We start from the raw sequence: 16,312 nt of genomic DNA, 5'->3' as shown, positions 1-16,312 counted from the left end.
ACGGCCACATACAGACGCCGAGGGGAAGAGGTGGCAAGGGAAGTGAACGGTGCCTTGCTGAAAGGTGCAGTGCCCTTTCATGTGAAAAGCCATGGAGGAAAAGATGTGATCTCCAATGACATGTTGAAAATTGGACAGAATGGAGCCGCAACAGGGCTTGAATGTTGAATTAGGTCATGCATATCGAATGAGTGTCGGCATCTGAACCTCTGAAGGAGTCAACGAATGTAGAAAAGACGCAAGGCATGTATGAGTTATTAATTTTAATCAAATTTAAACACAAACAGTGGCATGAGCTTCTTTTTGTTACTATATATATATATATATATCATTTGGGTCGTTAAACAACTTGTAAATTCAGGTTCTGCCTGTGACGCACAGGTCTAAATGTGCCTCTTTCCTGCTATGGTCCGTCTTCAAAGCCATACCTGTGATTGTTCACCAGTGAAAACTGTTGATTGATTTGTTTAGGGCTGTAATCCACAATGGTAAACCGCTGTCTCGTTTTGTACCTTGCTACTTGTTGAATTTTAATGCATGGTACAAATCAGCCGCCACAAACCGGTTCTCTCCAAGCCGTCACCACAGAGTTTTCACTTTCTCTTGGTGTCGCGGACAGTTAGCCAACGACAGGCTCATCTGTTACCATTCTTTTCTAGCACTTTCATTTAGCTTAAAAAAAATTAATTGATATAGTAACATCGTTCAACTATTTCATTTAAAATATATATACGACCATATGCTTCCCATTTTTTCAGCGCTAAAACTGCTCCAAAATATCCTTTCCAACAATACACTTTTTCTAACATAATCTTTCTACGCCTTTTATATCAATTTTTTTCTACTCTGTACACTGATTTTGACGTTTTTTTTAAAGTGCTACCATAAATCGAGCTTACAGCATACAGCCCCACACATTGAAGATAACCACCGAAGAACTGGCACAATACCACGACATGACACTACGCCGAGGCCTGGGCCTCAATCACTACGTTGTCAACAGAGACTCGCTGGGTCTGTACTCTCAGCCCAACACTCTCTCATTGCATACACGGTTATTCTATGGAGTCCAGTGGAAAGGTCAACCTGGAGAAAAAGAGAGCAGCTACAACCCCATTTCTCTTTTTTTTACCTTTTTTGTTTCATATTTTCTTTACATACTTTTTATCGGTATCGTTGGGGTCTCTCTTTATGCCCTTGCTCCTGTGGAAAGTTCAACTGACTTAATTTGATGTTTTGCAGAAAATGACATGAATCATTGTTGATGTTTACCGGATCAACTTTTTGTATTCTCTATTGAGTTCATATTCTGGTATATTTTCCCCGTGACGATAGGGGAGTAGAAGTCACATCTTCCACTCCCCTCAACTCGTCGGGAGGATTTTGAATGTCTGTTCTGGAGTACGGCTGGACAGAAGGCAGCCCCCTTCACCAATGCTCGGTTGGAATCGACCATTCCCTCCTCCATAACACTTTATTTTACATAGAGGAACCCGCAGAAACGCTGGGGGGGCTGCAGGCTGAGCATGAAACTGCAAAGACCCTCAAACGACGCTCATCCTTCCCCCCCAACCCCACCCCATCAAACCTGCCTCCTCCCTCTTCCTTCCCTTCCCTTCCCTTCCCTCGCTAGTCCAGTCCCCCCCCCCGTCACAGGCCCCAGTACGGCGCCAGGGTCCTGCGGTCCCTCTCGTAGACGTCGGGTATGACCCCGTAGGGCGTCTGCACCATCTTCACCGAGTTCCTGCCGAACAGCTTCCTCTCGTACTCGATGAGCTGGCGCCAGAAGCCCCCGTTGGGCCTGATGACGGGCCGCCGGGCCTTCACCCAGGCGTGGGCCTCGGCCAGGGACACGCGGTGGTACTTCATGAGGTAGGCCAGGCACAGCGACGCCGAGCGGCTCACCCCGGCCGCGCAGTGCACCAGCACGGCCCCGCGCTTGCGCCCCACGCTGTGGATCTTGTCGGCGATGCTGTCGAAGTACAGCGAGAGCGGCGAGTGGGGCATGTCGGCCAGGGGCACCTTGACGTACTCCACGTGGGGCCAGTTGAAGTTGGGCAGCTCGATGGTGGCGTTGACCACGCACGTGATGCCCTTGGACAGCAGCAGGCTGCGGTTGGACGCCACGTTGCCCCGGCTGAGGAACAGGTTGGGGGTGATCTGCGCGATGCCCCCCAGCAGGCTGGTGGTCTCGGCCAGCAGTCGGGGCACGGCCGCGGGCACCATGGAGCGGTGGTGGAAGAAACCCTGGCTGCGGGAACCCATGGTGGAACCGGAGGCGTTGGGTCGATTGGAAAGTAAGGGTGTGTGTGTGTGTGTGTGTGAAGTGGAGAGACGTCACTCGCTGTGGGTCATAGCCGTGGAGAGGGAGTTGGGAGTGACGGATGGTCCTGGAACAAAAGAGGAACACGTGGTGAGATATTAATGTAATGTAGGTCACACTTTGATGACCTACATACCCACACTGTTAGTCAACACTTGCATTCAATTAGCAGTTTGTGTTTGAATCCATGGGGAACCGCATTGAGCTTTTGGGCAGTTTTATTTAAATGTCATGCTGGATCAATTGAAAACAAATTAGATGAATTAATGTCTAACTGTAAACCCGAGCACAGACAGAGATGAATACCCTTTGGAGCCGAACCTTCGACTGAGACTGCAAAACTGGGAATAACAGCCTTGAACAAGATGTTCCGGAAACAATGACTAATACTACAATTCGCCAACGCAACACTTTGACCTACATCGTTTCACGACGTCACGTAAGAGCCTCCCTTTTGCCGTATATTTAGAGTGCCTGCCTGTGGGTGAGAGATGGAGAGAGCGACAGGGGTTGAGGGAGAGATTGCTTAACATGCCCGCCGGACCTCTCTCATATTGACATGGGCTTCTTTCATCTATACAGGCTCCGAGCCCTGGAGCCAAATAGACATTTCTCATCTCACACCCACCCAGGCATGACTCTCGCATACAGATCTCGTCTCCCTTTGGGCATACACTACTGTAAATATTCTATTCATATTGATATGGGTTGCTGTATGTCTACTGTTATTAATATTATTTGTTATTTGATCTACCAGCGTTCTACCAGCATTATTCAATCAAACATAAGGGATTGGGATTGATTAAAGTTGCCAGTAGAAGTCTTTAAGAAACGTAATACAATTGATATGGTCCGCACGATTCTCCCCGCCTTTATTTATCAGCAGAACATAGCCCTAAGCTAGGCTTTACACCTGTTGAGTCTGCATCATCTCCTTCACTACAGTACCCTAGTCTGTAGGGACATCTTGTTCACTACAGTACCCTGTTCTGTAGTGTCCTCTTGAACCAGCCCAGACAGAGTCTGAGTGACAGGCATCGCACCATTGACCACGTTTAATATGAAATGAGCTCGCTATCTGACCCTGAAGAAGATACCTGCTGACATGTGCTGCCAAGCGTGACAACAGAATGTAACCGCCACCAGGGCTGAAGCTGAATTCATCACGAAATAAATGCAGGTATAAAAACTGTCTATACATATATATGAATAAATATGAATCGGCTTTCCAACATTACAGATATGTTCTTTACTTTAGCAGATTCACTGATAAACGCTGGAAATGGAAAATGCAACAGATAAAAAAGTCGTTCTGAATATTTATCTAATCTTCCTGTCTAAACCTATTCCAATATTCCCCTAAGCTGCCCAGATATAGCCGCCCGTATTGAAAGCATGAGCCTCGCAGTGAGTAACGGAATTAGCCCCCTTTTATAGAGTTATTTCCCCAAGGCTTTAAGGTCCCTTCATTGATCAAATAGCAATCCCCCTTTTTTGCCGCAACTCACACATTCCCCCTCCCAACGTTTTAATCTGTGTAGCGCACACTGGCCATCTCCCCGCTCTCTCCCACACGGAGACGGGCGAGCTGGTATAATGAGGTGTTCCTCTGAGCTTTCCGTGCCGTATGGCCCATCACTTAAACCCGTCCGTCAATTACTCTCCACCTTTTGCTGCGAAATGGTTGCCATGGGTCACAGCGAGGTGCGGCTCACTACACCGTTGCCGTTGGTGATAACAACGATCCCGGTGTCACTGCTGCCGGAGTAGAGCGGCTCTCTGTTGCTGTCGTGTTTGAGGGAAGGACGCCGGTTCCTCAGACGCCCTGCTCAATCTGAAGGCAGCAGAACTTTAGGGCTCAAAGTGGAGCAATCCTTTTTAAATCGCTTCACCAACACACACTTTTATAGAATATTTCTTATATGTTCTCCTTTTAGTGCTTTCACAATTGAACTATTCTAATAAGCGCACGCTATTTTACTGAGGGAGACTGTGTATTGGCTGTTTTAACATATACAGCTTGTGTTTTGTGTTTGTTTTGTGTTTGACTGTGCAACATGAGCTCCGACCAAAACAAAGAGGTTTGATTAATCCCAAAGTAATTGCTGTTAATTATAGCACCAGGCCCCCCATTTGTATTGTCAAAATAAAACGATGATTTTGAAAGGCATGCAAATTGCTGTACCTTTTTTCTCTAAGTGCAATCATTATATATAATGTTTATATATATATATATATATATATATATATATATATTTGGTAGAACAGAAGAAGTGATAACCTATACGACCCTGGGATTTCAACCGTATTCGGCAATCTTTCCAAATGTGAAAACTAGGGGAATGATTTCACACCAAGCCATGAGGTGAAGCTTTTCTAAGGAGAAAAAGGAACGAATGTGTGCGTTTTATAGCGACCACAAACTGCTTTCTTAGCCACAAGGCAAAGCCTTCCCACCGCCCAGTAGCTGCCTGTGCTGCTGCCAGCGCTATTCAATTAGAGGGAATGATAAGGAAACACAATAATCAATGGCGCTTTTGAAGGGCCTCCAAGGTGTGGCTCCCACGGCCCCGTAGAGATGGCCTCGCCAGTTTCTGTCCGCCGCACGTTGAGCCTCACCCACCGCGAACGGGAAGACGTACAAAAAGAAACGCGGTCGCTGTGGTTAACGAGCAATCGACCGCTGCGTGTCGACATCGAACGAGTGTCACTCATTGTCAATCGACATGGGGATTCTGAAGATCTACTCTGCAAAACAAGCCAAGGAATCAATCGGCTTAGGCTGTGACTCGGGCACTTTCTCCACTCTGCAGTTCAGCGTCTTGGATGGAGACGTAGGCTACACCAGGACGAGGTTGCTGAGGCATGGTTGACCCAGGGGTTTATCAGCAAACCATTCCCTGCCCTACGGAGAACAAATCCTCATCCCTCACCATGGATTTACGTCTGTCAACAGGTGGGCTCACGGTCACAAATCTTGAATGCATATCTCTGTGCATATAAGACCAACCCGGCCCTCCCTTTCCCTCTTTCCATGAACAGATTCCACTCATGCACTGACTCCCGGACTCAGGATCCATTTCTGGCCAGGACTAATGGGAAATGTTATCCACCTGGGGTGACATGACACCCAAGCTGACCCCCACCCTCACCACCAACACCTACTCCACTACTGCGGACGCAGGCCGGACACCTGATCCGCCCGGCTGAGAATCAGGCCGCTGAAACTCATTCCTTATTGACACCCATACCCTGTGTGGATAGGCCTGTGTATGAAAACACCAGAATTCTCCAGACACTCAACACTGCGTTAGGGGATGCCAGCAGGACAGATATAGATATACAGTAGGTTTGACTCCACTCTAATGTTATCTGTTGAATACATTAAGTCAAATTGGTTCCTGGATGGACGGCTTGATGGCTAAACCTGTTAGTGCGCTAACCAGTGGTAGTGACCTGGGTTTGATTCCCACCTGTGGTCCTAGCTAACAATGGCATTACCTCACTTCTTCAACCCATTGTGCTGTGCATAATGGCACTAAAGGCCCATTCAGTTACATATTCAACCAGGGTTGGTTGCAGTCCAGGTAATAACAGTGAGTACTGGGGGGATTTGGGTTTGATCGCCAATGTCTACATCCTTGAGCAAGATGCATAACTCTACCCAGGAAATGAGTGAATAAGCCAGGAATAAGTCGCTTTGGACTAAAGCGTCTGCTAAAACATGACAGAAGGGTATGTTTAACTTGTACTACTGCCCAGAAACGTATCACATGTGTCCCCAGAAAGGCATGTCGTTAGTCTAGGAAGTATTGGAGTTCTAGTGGGGGGTGTAATGTTTTTACATCACCCAACATGACTAATTCAACATTAGCGCTCTTATTTCCCTGCCTTTCATTACAGTTGAGTAGCATTTCCCTGCAGTGTGCTGCCGGTTCTCACTGGCATGATGACCCAATTTATTGGGGGAATACTTAAAGACCAAGTCCAATTTCTCACTGTACCATAGCCCTACTATGCCAAACCATGAGTCTACTATTACCAGTGAATATTGCTTGCTGGAGTTAAGTGGCAATCATAATTAAACGACACATTTAAAATCTGTCTGAATATAGGGTAATATGAGACTGGGGGAGACTTTTTCATATGTCTTTTACCCCCATTGTAATAGGCCCATGTGATACAGAAATGGCATGGTAAGACCGTTTGCCATGCGAATGTCTCTAATAGTAATACGCGTCGGTCCTTATCCAGGCATGACCTTCTCTGACACCTAAATACCAAGACAACCCCAAACTTCCAACACATTTCCTCTGCGCACGCCTCTGTCGTGCATGTGCGCGTGCACGTTAGCTCCAAGTTCTCCACCATAATCCACCCCGGGTAAAACTAAGTAGAAATAATGCCTCTTCTTTGATTTTGATTTTTTTTATGTGTGGATCATCCACACATAAAAAACGATTTCACATCCACAGTGGATGTGAAATCGTCCGGATGTTCCAACAGAATTATTAAAATAATAGCTAAATAAGCAGCACGTCGGTCTCACACGCTACAAGTGTCTGGTGCGTCCATTTCTTCCCGTAGCCCACTGATACTGCATATTTTTTATCTATATGCTTATTTGAAGCCTCTGCATCACGCTGATCATGTTTAAGTCTAAAACAGACATCATCGTGAGGATATTTCATCGGATAGGAGAGAAAGTAACTCCACTTACCAAAGCTCTCCGGTGCGGATGAGATCGTTATTCAGACAGCAGGGTGTTGTGGGCGCGGGTCTGCCCCTCACGATCTGGACACAAGAAAACTACTGTACAGGCTCACAGCTGGGACAACTAACACTGGGAGGGCTGTCAATAAGATGAAAGACGAAACAATCCGAAGCAATCGGAAGATAAATCAAAGTCCTCTCTGGTTGTTCGTTCGGTCCGTTCTCCGGGACCGAGTAGGACCAGCGTGTTGCGCTACAGGACGGAGGTGCACTGGGCCAGTGGGTTGGTACTGGTGGTGGCAGGCGCCTCCTTCCCACTATTACACGCAGTGAGGTGGGCTACACACGAGCCAAGGCGTATGATGCTCCTGTTACGTCCCTACGAGATTTGAAGTGAGGCTGAAACGCTCGGATTGAACACTGTGGCATCTTGTCTTCCGCCAGTCAGCAATCTATGTTCTGTGTTTAACACTATGTTTAACACGCGGCACATTTCAGCATTGTACACTCATGGTGTGTATTTAGACTTTTTGGTTAGTTTTCAACGTTTCAGAAATAAGATAGACTGTTGACACTTAACAATGAGGATGCTTCAATTATGTTCATGTTGACGTATTAATTGAAACAATATTTAATAGGGTTAAACCTAACCCAATGCTATTGTTATAATGCTTATTACTGCATTAACTAATGTTAACTATTGTACCTTTATGGTACCTTTCAGTGTCCCTGGTAGGCCTTTGGATCCATAGGTGATAACATTTGTACTGGTAATGCTGATGTATTCATACAAAATATTCCATGTAACATCTCAGTGCTCCCATTTCTTATTTAAATCCGTAAAATTATACAAAAGACTCATACATAATAAATAGAGTAGCCTAGTCCTAGAGTACAGAACATCATGTCAGAGGCCAAACGGGTCAATGAGAAACTTTTTTCACATCTTAAATTGCCATGGAAACGTGTGCTGCTACGTTGTACAAGATGTCAGAACCACGGTCACGTTTTCGCTTCGCTAGACCCCTTCAGTACTTAACAGCTCCTAGCAGGAGCTGAAAAAAAAAAAACTCCACATCTCTGCTCATCTTTTTGAACTTGTGATGGAACCACAGTTAATAAGATACACATCAACCACCCACTTTCCAACTTTGCCCAACTGAGTGATTTGCTGCCCATACAGAACTGTTGTTTATTTAAAGTGGGCTCAACAACCAAAGGCAGTCTGGTGGACGTCCAGGATCGGTTCCAAGTGTTTTGTTACTAGCCTGTGCAAGACCCTTTCATTTAATCGTGAGGACCCTTAACTTAAGCACCCTTACTTGTTCAGTCAAAGATCTGCTGATGAATGTTAATGTGGTTGAGCCGTCAAGGACTCATAACGTTATTCTGAGTATTTAATGCCTTGTTCAAGGTGATACCAAGGCAGACTCATTCCACTGCAATGCATGTCAAGAAGTCCACGTCAAAGGAAGGAACTACAGCCAATAAGATGCAGAGTCGTGGTATTGGAGCTCACTGCAAATACACTTAAAACCACAAACCATATATTTTCATACAAAGTCAAAAGTCAGCCCTAGCATTGCTGAGAGACATCACTAACACAAACACACAGTTAGGACTACTTTGACAAGAATCTTCTTTGGCCTGAAAAGAATTTTCATATTTCAGTCTGCAAGTCATAATTGACCAAATTATCTTTTTGAAAACATGACACTGAGACTCATCCACGAGATGGATTTAAATATCAAAGCCTTTTCAGAGTCTATGCCCACAGTGAAATCATCCTCCTACCCATAAACCTGTTGGCCCTTAGAATAAGATCCCCTCCTAATTACATTCTGCACTCAGTGAACCGAAATGAAGTCCTGTTGTTGCCAAGTGCGAGATGATGCATCGCTGCATTACTGTCTGTCCGTACGCTACTGGCTGGAGGGACAGGAGCCTAAACACAGTGATTATTCATTGTAGACGTTTCTATGCTTTACATGGGGAGCTTCATGAGCAGTAGGCACCAGGAGGCTGATGATCGTTCACGCTATGTGTTGTTGCTAATGCTTATTACCAGTCAAATGATGGATGCATAAGGATGGACGTGTAATCTGTGTGGCAAACTGTCGTTCTTCTATGTGACCGGAGGACCAAGCACGACTGGGAATACAGAGGGTTAACCCAGCAAGACATATACTGTGTTTTCTTCTCTCTCTGTGTGTGTGTGTGTGTGTGTGTGTGTGTGTGTGTGTGTGTGTGTGTGTGTGTGTGTGTGTGTGTGTGTGTGTGTGTGTGTGTGTGTGTGTGTGTGTGTGTGTGTGTGTGTGTGTTTTCTTTGTGTGGTTGTGTACGTCACGTGTGTGTTTGTGGAAGTGTGCGAGAGAGAGAGTGTGTGTTTGTATTCCAGTATACAAGCAAGGGGGCGTAGAGATGCTTTGTGTTCTGGTATAAGGAGAGAGTGAGGTAGAGAGAGATAGAGGTGGGTGGAGAGACGTGAGAGAGAGAGAGAGAGAGAGAGAGAGAGAGAGAGAGAGAGAGAGAGAGAGAGAGAGAGAGAGAGAGAGAGAGAGAGAGAGAGAGAGAGAGAGAGAGAGAGAGAGAGAGAGAGAGAGAGAGAGAGAGAGAGAGAGAGAGAGAGAGAGAGAGAGAGAGAGAGAGAGAGAGGCTGCAGACACAGGGACTGTTGTGAGAGAGGAGAAATGGCAGATGAGTCAGTTGTGTTGCTGCTGTTTAATACGGTCCTGCTGCACATCCACAATGACACCATCACCCCGACAACATGCACCTGCGGCCACTCCTGCCGCCCGCGGCGCTCTAAATAGTCGGCCAGTGACACTGATTCACCCTGACCGCTGCTCACGCCGGGGCACAGATGGCTCCCACAGTACAGGCCACCCTGCGCTTCGCTGGAGTGATATGAACCAGTTTTTTCACCCCCAAAATAATAGTCAAGTATGTAGGAATCTGATGGCCTGCGCTGGTAAATATTATAAAAGGTTTGGGCGGTTTGCCAAGACCCCAGGTTAATTGTTGACATTGTCTTTGTCATGATCTACACCAGCCATGATTTCTGCCCATTCAGCCCCTATCGCGGTCTACACCTGTTCTGAAATTTGGCAGTTTGCAAGCCATTGACATCCATTGGCTGGTTAGGGGTAGTGCATACAAACTGCCCTGGTAAGGTAGTTTCATGCTGCACACGAGTTTGGATGTTTCCACGCCACTGAGAGGTGAACCAAACACTTGAATGTCCGTGTTTTAAATTTGCAATGACTTTACTATGATTTTACTTTTGTAAACTTTCTATTGCTAACACGCATGCAGACTCTCTCACACACGTGCAAAAAATAGGTTTCCTTCGTCGAGAATAATTAAGGCTCAATCTTTTGTTCCATCCCAGTGTGAGGGTCCGGGCAGAAATAAAGACAGGAGGTCCTAGACTATAGTAAAGAAAAATTAGGTTTACAAAGGCTGACATTTACAGGGCTGTCCAGCTGTGTTCTGGCTCTCCATGGTGAAAACCTCCAACCCTAGCACTTTCCTATCCATATTAAAAACCTCCACCCTGGCATTCTCCTCTGTGTAGTGAAAACATACATCCTGGCATTTTCCTCTCCATGCCAAAGGAAAGAAACAACCGAGAAAAGGAACACTGACGCCAGACACGAGTCTAAAGACTTATTTGTGCGGTCTGACCTTCTCACTGAAAGAGAAATGGCTAATGGTAGCGCTATTGTCTTGAGCTAATCAGATAATGAACGGCTATACCTTGCGACATGAAGCCGCTGAGCCCAAACAAAGTGCCCCTGCTTAGCATTCCCTCCTCGTGTCACTGGTGTCATGCTAGCGCGCCGCGGGAGAATGTGCTCAAGCACGCTAGCGAATTAGCGGGGCGGTGGGTAACACGTGGAGAGAGGGAGAAAGGGGGGGGGGGGGGGGGGTGTTATGTGTGTGCATGATTGGACAGGGAGGGGGTTACATGTGTGTTTTATGGGCGGGTGGGTGTTATGTGTGTGTGCATGTTGGAATAGGGGTTATATGTGTGTGTCTGTGTGATGGGTAGGTGGGTGGGTTTTATGTGTGTGATTGGATATGTGTGTGATGGCCATTGGTGTGGGGGTGGGGCTTGGGGCGGGGGAGAGGGGCTTGGGATAAAGATGTCTAAATAAAGCTGATCCTGACCCCGGGGGTGGGGGTTTAGAAACGTGTCAGTTTAGAAACGTGTCAGTTTCTAAACTGACACGTGAGCTAAGTGTTTGTTGTGGTAACACGCGGACGGCTGTGCCCAGCATGGGGTCGTCTCTCCCGCCCCCAGCCCCCCCCAAAACCCCCTCAAGACAACTGTCTCTATGATCTTGGTGGCGCCGGCGTCTGATCCATGCGTTGATCTACAGCAGGGCTATTCAACCTCCTTAACAAGTGGGCCAAAAAGGAAAACCGCTGGTGGTTCATGGGCCACACATACAAAACTTATAATGTCAATTAATCGATCAAGTAATCGATACCTCACGCCCATCCCTAGTTCATACGTTGTAAGGCCAATCCTGAGACACTCATGCAGCTTCTCACTGGTCATGGAGCAACGTATCCTTGTTTTTTCATATGAGAAAACTGGCAGCAAACAAGCCGTGATTTGAGTTGTAGTGCCTCTTCACCTTGTATTCCTTCATCATGGAAATGGCTTTGTTGCACACTAAACACACCGGTTTACTACTTGTGGCGGATGGCAAAGTAAATAAATATTTTTCAGTCCAAATCGTTTTGAATTGGCGTTTTTCAACATCAACCTTACGTTTTTTGGCTTGGAAAGAGACATCTTGGAGCTTTTGTTAGCCTTGCTAAAGTGAGTTTCTCCGTGGTCCGCAAGCATAAAATGCAAAGTGAGCTTGATTGAGGCAATGGCAGATGTAGACAGAGCGGGTGTAATCCTGTTGCCGTAGCATACTTTGCGTTTATTGGCTGGTCATATATATTACACACGCAAATTATTATTTTTTTTAGGTCTGCAGGCAACCTCTTGCGGGCCATAAAATAAATAGGAAGGGCCATATTCGGCCCGCGGGCCGCTAGTTGAATAGGCCTGATCTACAGCATCATCACGCTGCACGCCAGGGGGGGGGGGGGGGGGGGGGGTACAGGTCTCGTTCTGATGACATCCATGTTATGTCTTTCAAAGGGAAGTGGGTCCCTTCAGAAGAGAGAGGCAGGGCGGTTGATGTTTTGTTGCTCTTATTCTTTATAAATATGTGACCGCTGAACAGCTTGACTCTGCTCCAGGGATTCTTCCCTCAGAGGACACACACGTACACGGATGGGGAGCTGTGTGTGTGCACCTTTGTGCGTGGGTGGAGTGAGATTGTGTGTGTGTGTGGTGTGGTGTAGTGTTTGTGTGTATTGCCGGGTGTGTGTGTGTGTGTGTGTGTGTGTGTGTGTGTGTGTGTGTGTGTGTGTGTGTGTGTGTGTGTGTGTGTGTGTGTGTGTGTGTGTGTGTGTGTGTGTGTGTGTGTGTGTGTGTGTGTGTGCGTGCGTGTGCAATCAATTCTGTGTACTGCTCTAGTTAGTCACGACTCCTGTGCCCAGGAGAAGAGCAACAGTGTGGAGAGGTGAAGGTGTGTGTGTGTGTGTGTGTGTGTGTGTGTGTGTGTGTGTGTGTGTGTGTGTCTCTCCTACCTGCCTTTGTTTTCTACAGCCGATCCTTTCAGCCTCCAGAATGCCAGAGACCTGGTTGCCAAGGGAACCTCCTGTGTTGACAAAGCCAGGATGGCTCACCTCTCTGTTGATGGCTGCGATAGTGACTGAGTGTGTGTGTGTGTGTGTGTGTGTGTGTGTGTGTGTGTGTGTGTGTGTGTGTGTGTGTGTGTGTGTGTGTGTGTGTGTGTGTGTGTTGCCTAGTTCCTTTTTCCTTCTGAAAAAGGAACTAGGCAACAAACACCAGAAGACTAATTCGACGAGTTCAAACCGAATGCCAAGGAAGCACTGGCTGTGTGCTCCACAAAGTGGGCACTTTTCTAAATAGACATTTGTCAGTAGCAGCGGTGATGTTTACAATCGGTACAACACTGGAGGGGCCCATCTGCTGCCAATTTTTTGGAATTTTATTCAAGATCATTTTTGGGTTATAGCTGCCGGTGCTTGCATCTCTAATGACTACAGCGCACTGTTTTAATAATGAATCATACTTCCTAGGTAGATCGGGGGTCTTCTCATTAAAACAATTGCCAAACAATGTACGAACGGTCTGAGACATTTCCGAGGATGTGAAAGTGCTCCCCCAGTTCATCGTCGTGACACTCCGGAATTGTTTCCATTCCTCTGCTTAAATGCATGCAAATGCATCCATGTTTCTATTCCCAAGATAGAACACAGAGATGCATCCTCATTTAAAAAAATAGGGGACATTTATAGAGCATTCAAATACTGTGGAAGAGGCAGCAGTTGCACTTTCCCCCTTTATGCCGTACTTTGTATTGAACACCGACTGACAGGTCTTCCTTCAGTCAGTGACAGCTGGAGATGAGAGCCGTGTCTGGAGATCTGGTGCGTGGGAGAGAAACTGCATCTGTGTGGACCGTAGAAACTGACTCAAGCGCCTGCTTCCCCCTACTCCTGCAGAGTGGCTTTCATCCAACATGTTTGAGCCCAAAGCGACGGACAAGGGTAGGGATTACTGCACTGACAGCATCCAACACTTAATTAGTACAAAACCAGTGACATGCATGGGCGATACATATATAGCTAATGGTTGATAACTTCTGTATATAATGTTGATTTGATGAACTATGTGTCCATTGATTTGCCATGTGTATCTTGTGCAGAGACACAGGAGATGGATGCCACCTCGGAGAGGGAATATGTGTAATCCTAAAACAGTGGCTAAGAAACCAGCATGTGGCCTCCACTGTCCAGCCAGTATGGTATGGCCCAACTTCATGATCCCATTGAAAACGTTAGAGTGGTGGGGGGAGTGGACAAAAGGGAATGTCCTTCCGCATGTCCCCACACGCTAGTGCCACAGCCCTATAGGTCAACTGAACTGCATTTAGCATATGCCCATCAACTTGGAGCTCGCTTAGGTGTAAAAAAATACCAGGTTGCCGGTATCCATGAAGAGATTGGAAATAATTGCTGCAGTGGCCCTCATTGCCAGAAGGTGGCACTGAAGCCATCCTATCAATCATCGAAACTTCTTCTAAAATAAGTCGATTTGATTTTGTGGGCTCTGTTCCAAGGAGACAAATACTTTTAGCATTGGTAAACTATACTACTGGATACCCAGAGGCAGTGCTCCTTACAGCCAAACAAATGGCCGATGCACTATTCCTCCTCAGTGTCGGGATCCCAAAGCAGATCAAGGGATACTATCCATTACCAGAGTGGGCCTTGAGCAACCGTTCATACAACCGTTAAGAACATCAGTGTATCACCGGCAAATTGATTGCCTTGTAGAGTGCAACAAAAAACACTCAAGCACATGCTACGCAAGTTCATTGACAACGATGAAATTGGAACCAGCCTCTCCATGTTTTCATAAAGAGCTAGCCCAGGCCTCGACTGGCTTCTTACCTTCAAACTGCGTTATGCACACACACCCATTGCTCTGCTCGTGGGAGGAACAGCCTTGTCCCCACGGGACCCTCATTGAACAAGTGGAGGCGATGAGGTGGTCAGAGGAGCGCCAGTTCAAATTGACCATATAGAAGACTTTGTTGAGATTTCTTCGACGCAGCCAATCAAGTGACCCACCAAGGGAGGAGGTGAAAGTGATCCCCGACCTGACGCCACAACAGAGGGGGGGAGATGTTCTACCCTATCCCAGGAGATGGACACCTTACATGGCAGAACTGGAAACCAGTGTCCCTACAGGGTTCCGAGAGCACTAGTGCCTGATGCAGCCAAAACCAGATGGTGCTCACAGGTTTTGTCAGAAAGATTCAAATGAAATGTCACGGTTAAGAGATAATCGTCAACGTCAGCCTTTGTGACGCCTGATGGGCTATATCCTCCACTCATCTCCCTGATTTATGCTATCGCTATCTTAGGGATATGGTGATCTACAGCTGGGAATATCACTTGATGTTGCTGCCGAAGTTGCTTGATTCTCTGCAGGAAGCGGGTCTTACCCTAAGAACTGTTATGCTGCGGTACAGTAAAACAGAGAACCTGGAATACACCAGGCCAAAGTTCAGGCCATGCATGGCACTGTCTTTCACTGATCACAAAAATATTTTTTTCTGGGCCGAGCTAATTATTATAGAAAGCTTTTCCCCAACTTTTCCATTCAGGTTGCATGCCTCACAGATTTGACCAAGAACAAGAACTCCAAAATGGGGAACTGGCCTGAAAAGGCAGAACCGCAGTCAAAGGGGTCTTAGAAAGCCTACTCTAGGACCTTTTGGATTGATGACAGTGCATGTCCCATTTGAATGGATGGCTAGAAATTAAGAAAGCAATGGGAGGATTACAAGATGTTTCTTGAGCCGCCAAGCATTTTACTTCTTTATTCACAGGTCAGGCCGTTGCCATGGAAATGGTGATGCCCTCTGCAGCTGGGACACACACATCAGAGCAGGAAGTGGGGGACGTGGCATAACGAGAGGGTGCATTATTGCTGGAAGATGCATCCACTCAAAATGTGTTATTTTTGTGGTCTGATACAAAATAATAAATTATTTTGAGAGAACACATCCCCAGCTGTTCATGGGTGCCAGACGCATCGCCTCTATCAAGATATTAAACTGCAGACCGGTCCCAGGTGATCAATGACCTAGCAATGCGAAGTGGGCTCCTACGCGAACGCCTTACAGCATGAAGGTAAGACGTGTGCTTATTTTCCATGCCCACTGAAAGTATATCCACGAATAGCAGTCTAGGTCTTCTTTTTAAATTGTTTTTCATGTCCGCCATGGGAATAATGGTCTAGTTTTTGCCCATTGCCTCTTGAATAGTAGCCTATGGGTTGTGTTTCTTGCTGTATTTTGTGGTGGCATTAGTGGTGTTCATCTGGTTTTTGGGGGCTTTTGATGCATCATGGCGCAGCACAGATAGTGATGGGCCTATTAAAGCGAAGTTGAAACAGTTATAATTTCTGTATCATTTGTTGAAGATGCACTGTCCGCCCGACAGCTATTAGTGATTATAATGCTTTGTGTGAGCCAATTCAAATTTAAGGCCGCTCCTAGGAATCCATGTTGCCTGTTAATCACATTTGCATAAACTACTGTTATAATTCTACCACATGTGCGAGGAAGCAACAAAACTCTGAACATTTAAATCTTACTGACAGCA

At 46.5% G+C, this 16,312-nt stretch overlaps 1 protein-coding gene across 1 annotated transcript; it reads right to left on the bottom strand.

Annotated features, from left to right (window-relative positions):
- Positions 1 to 248: 248 nt before the first annotated feature.
- dusp14 (dual specificity phosphatase 14) lies at positions 249 to 7,475 on the bottom strand. Its single transcript, XM_060074973.1, has 2 exons — positions 7,044 to 7,475; positions 249 to 2,390 (listed from the first exon to the last, which is right to left on the bottom strand). Exon 2 carries the CDS (start codon positions 2,263 to 2,265, stop codon positions 1,651 to 1,653), a length of 615 nt encoding a protein of 204 aa, XP_059930956.1. The 5' UTR covers positions 2,266 to 2,390; positions 7,044 to 7,475; the 3' UTR covers positions 249 to 1,650.
- Positions 7,476 to 16,312: the final 8,837 nt, after the last annotated feature.

Source organism: Gadus macrocephalus, chromosome 16 (genome assembly GCF_031168955.1).
Source record: "Gadus macrocephalus chromosome 16, ASM3116895v1".
NCBI classification, from domain to species: Eukaryota; Metazoa; Chordata; class Actinopteri; order Gadiformes; family Gadidae; genus Gadus; species Gadus macrocephalus.
The sequence above is the reverse complement of the archived record's forward strand: the minus strand, read 5'-3'. Positions and strand labels throughout refer to the sequence as shown.

Bases quoted from the DNA above. Each gene is read 5' to 3' on its own strand.
- dusp14 (XM_060074973.1), bottom strand. From the start codon at position 2,265: ATGGGTTCCCGCAGCCAGGGTTTCTTCCACCACCGCTCCATGGTGCCC.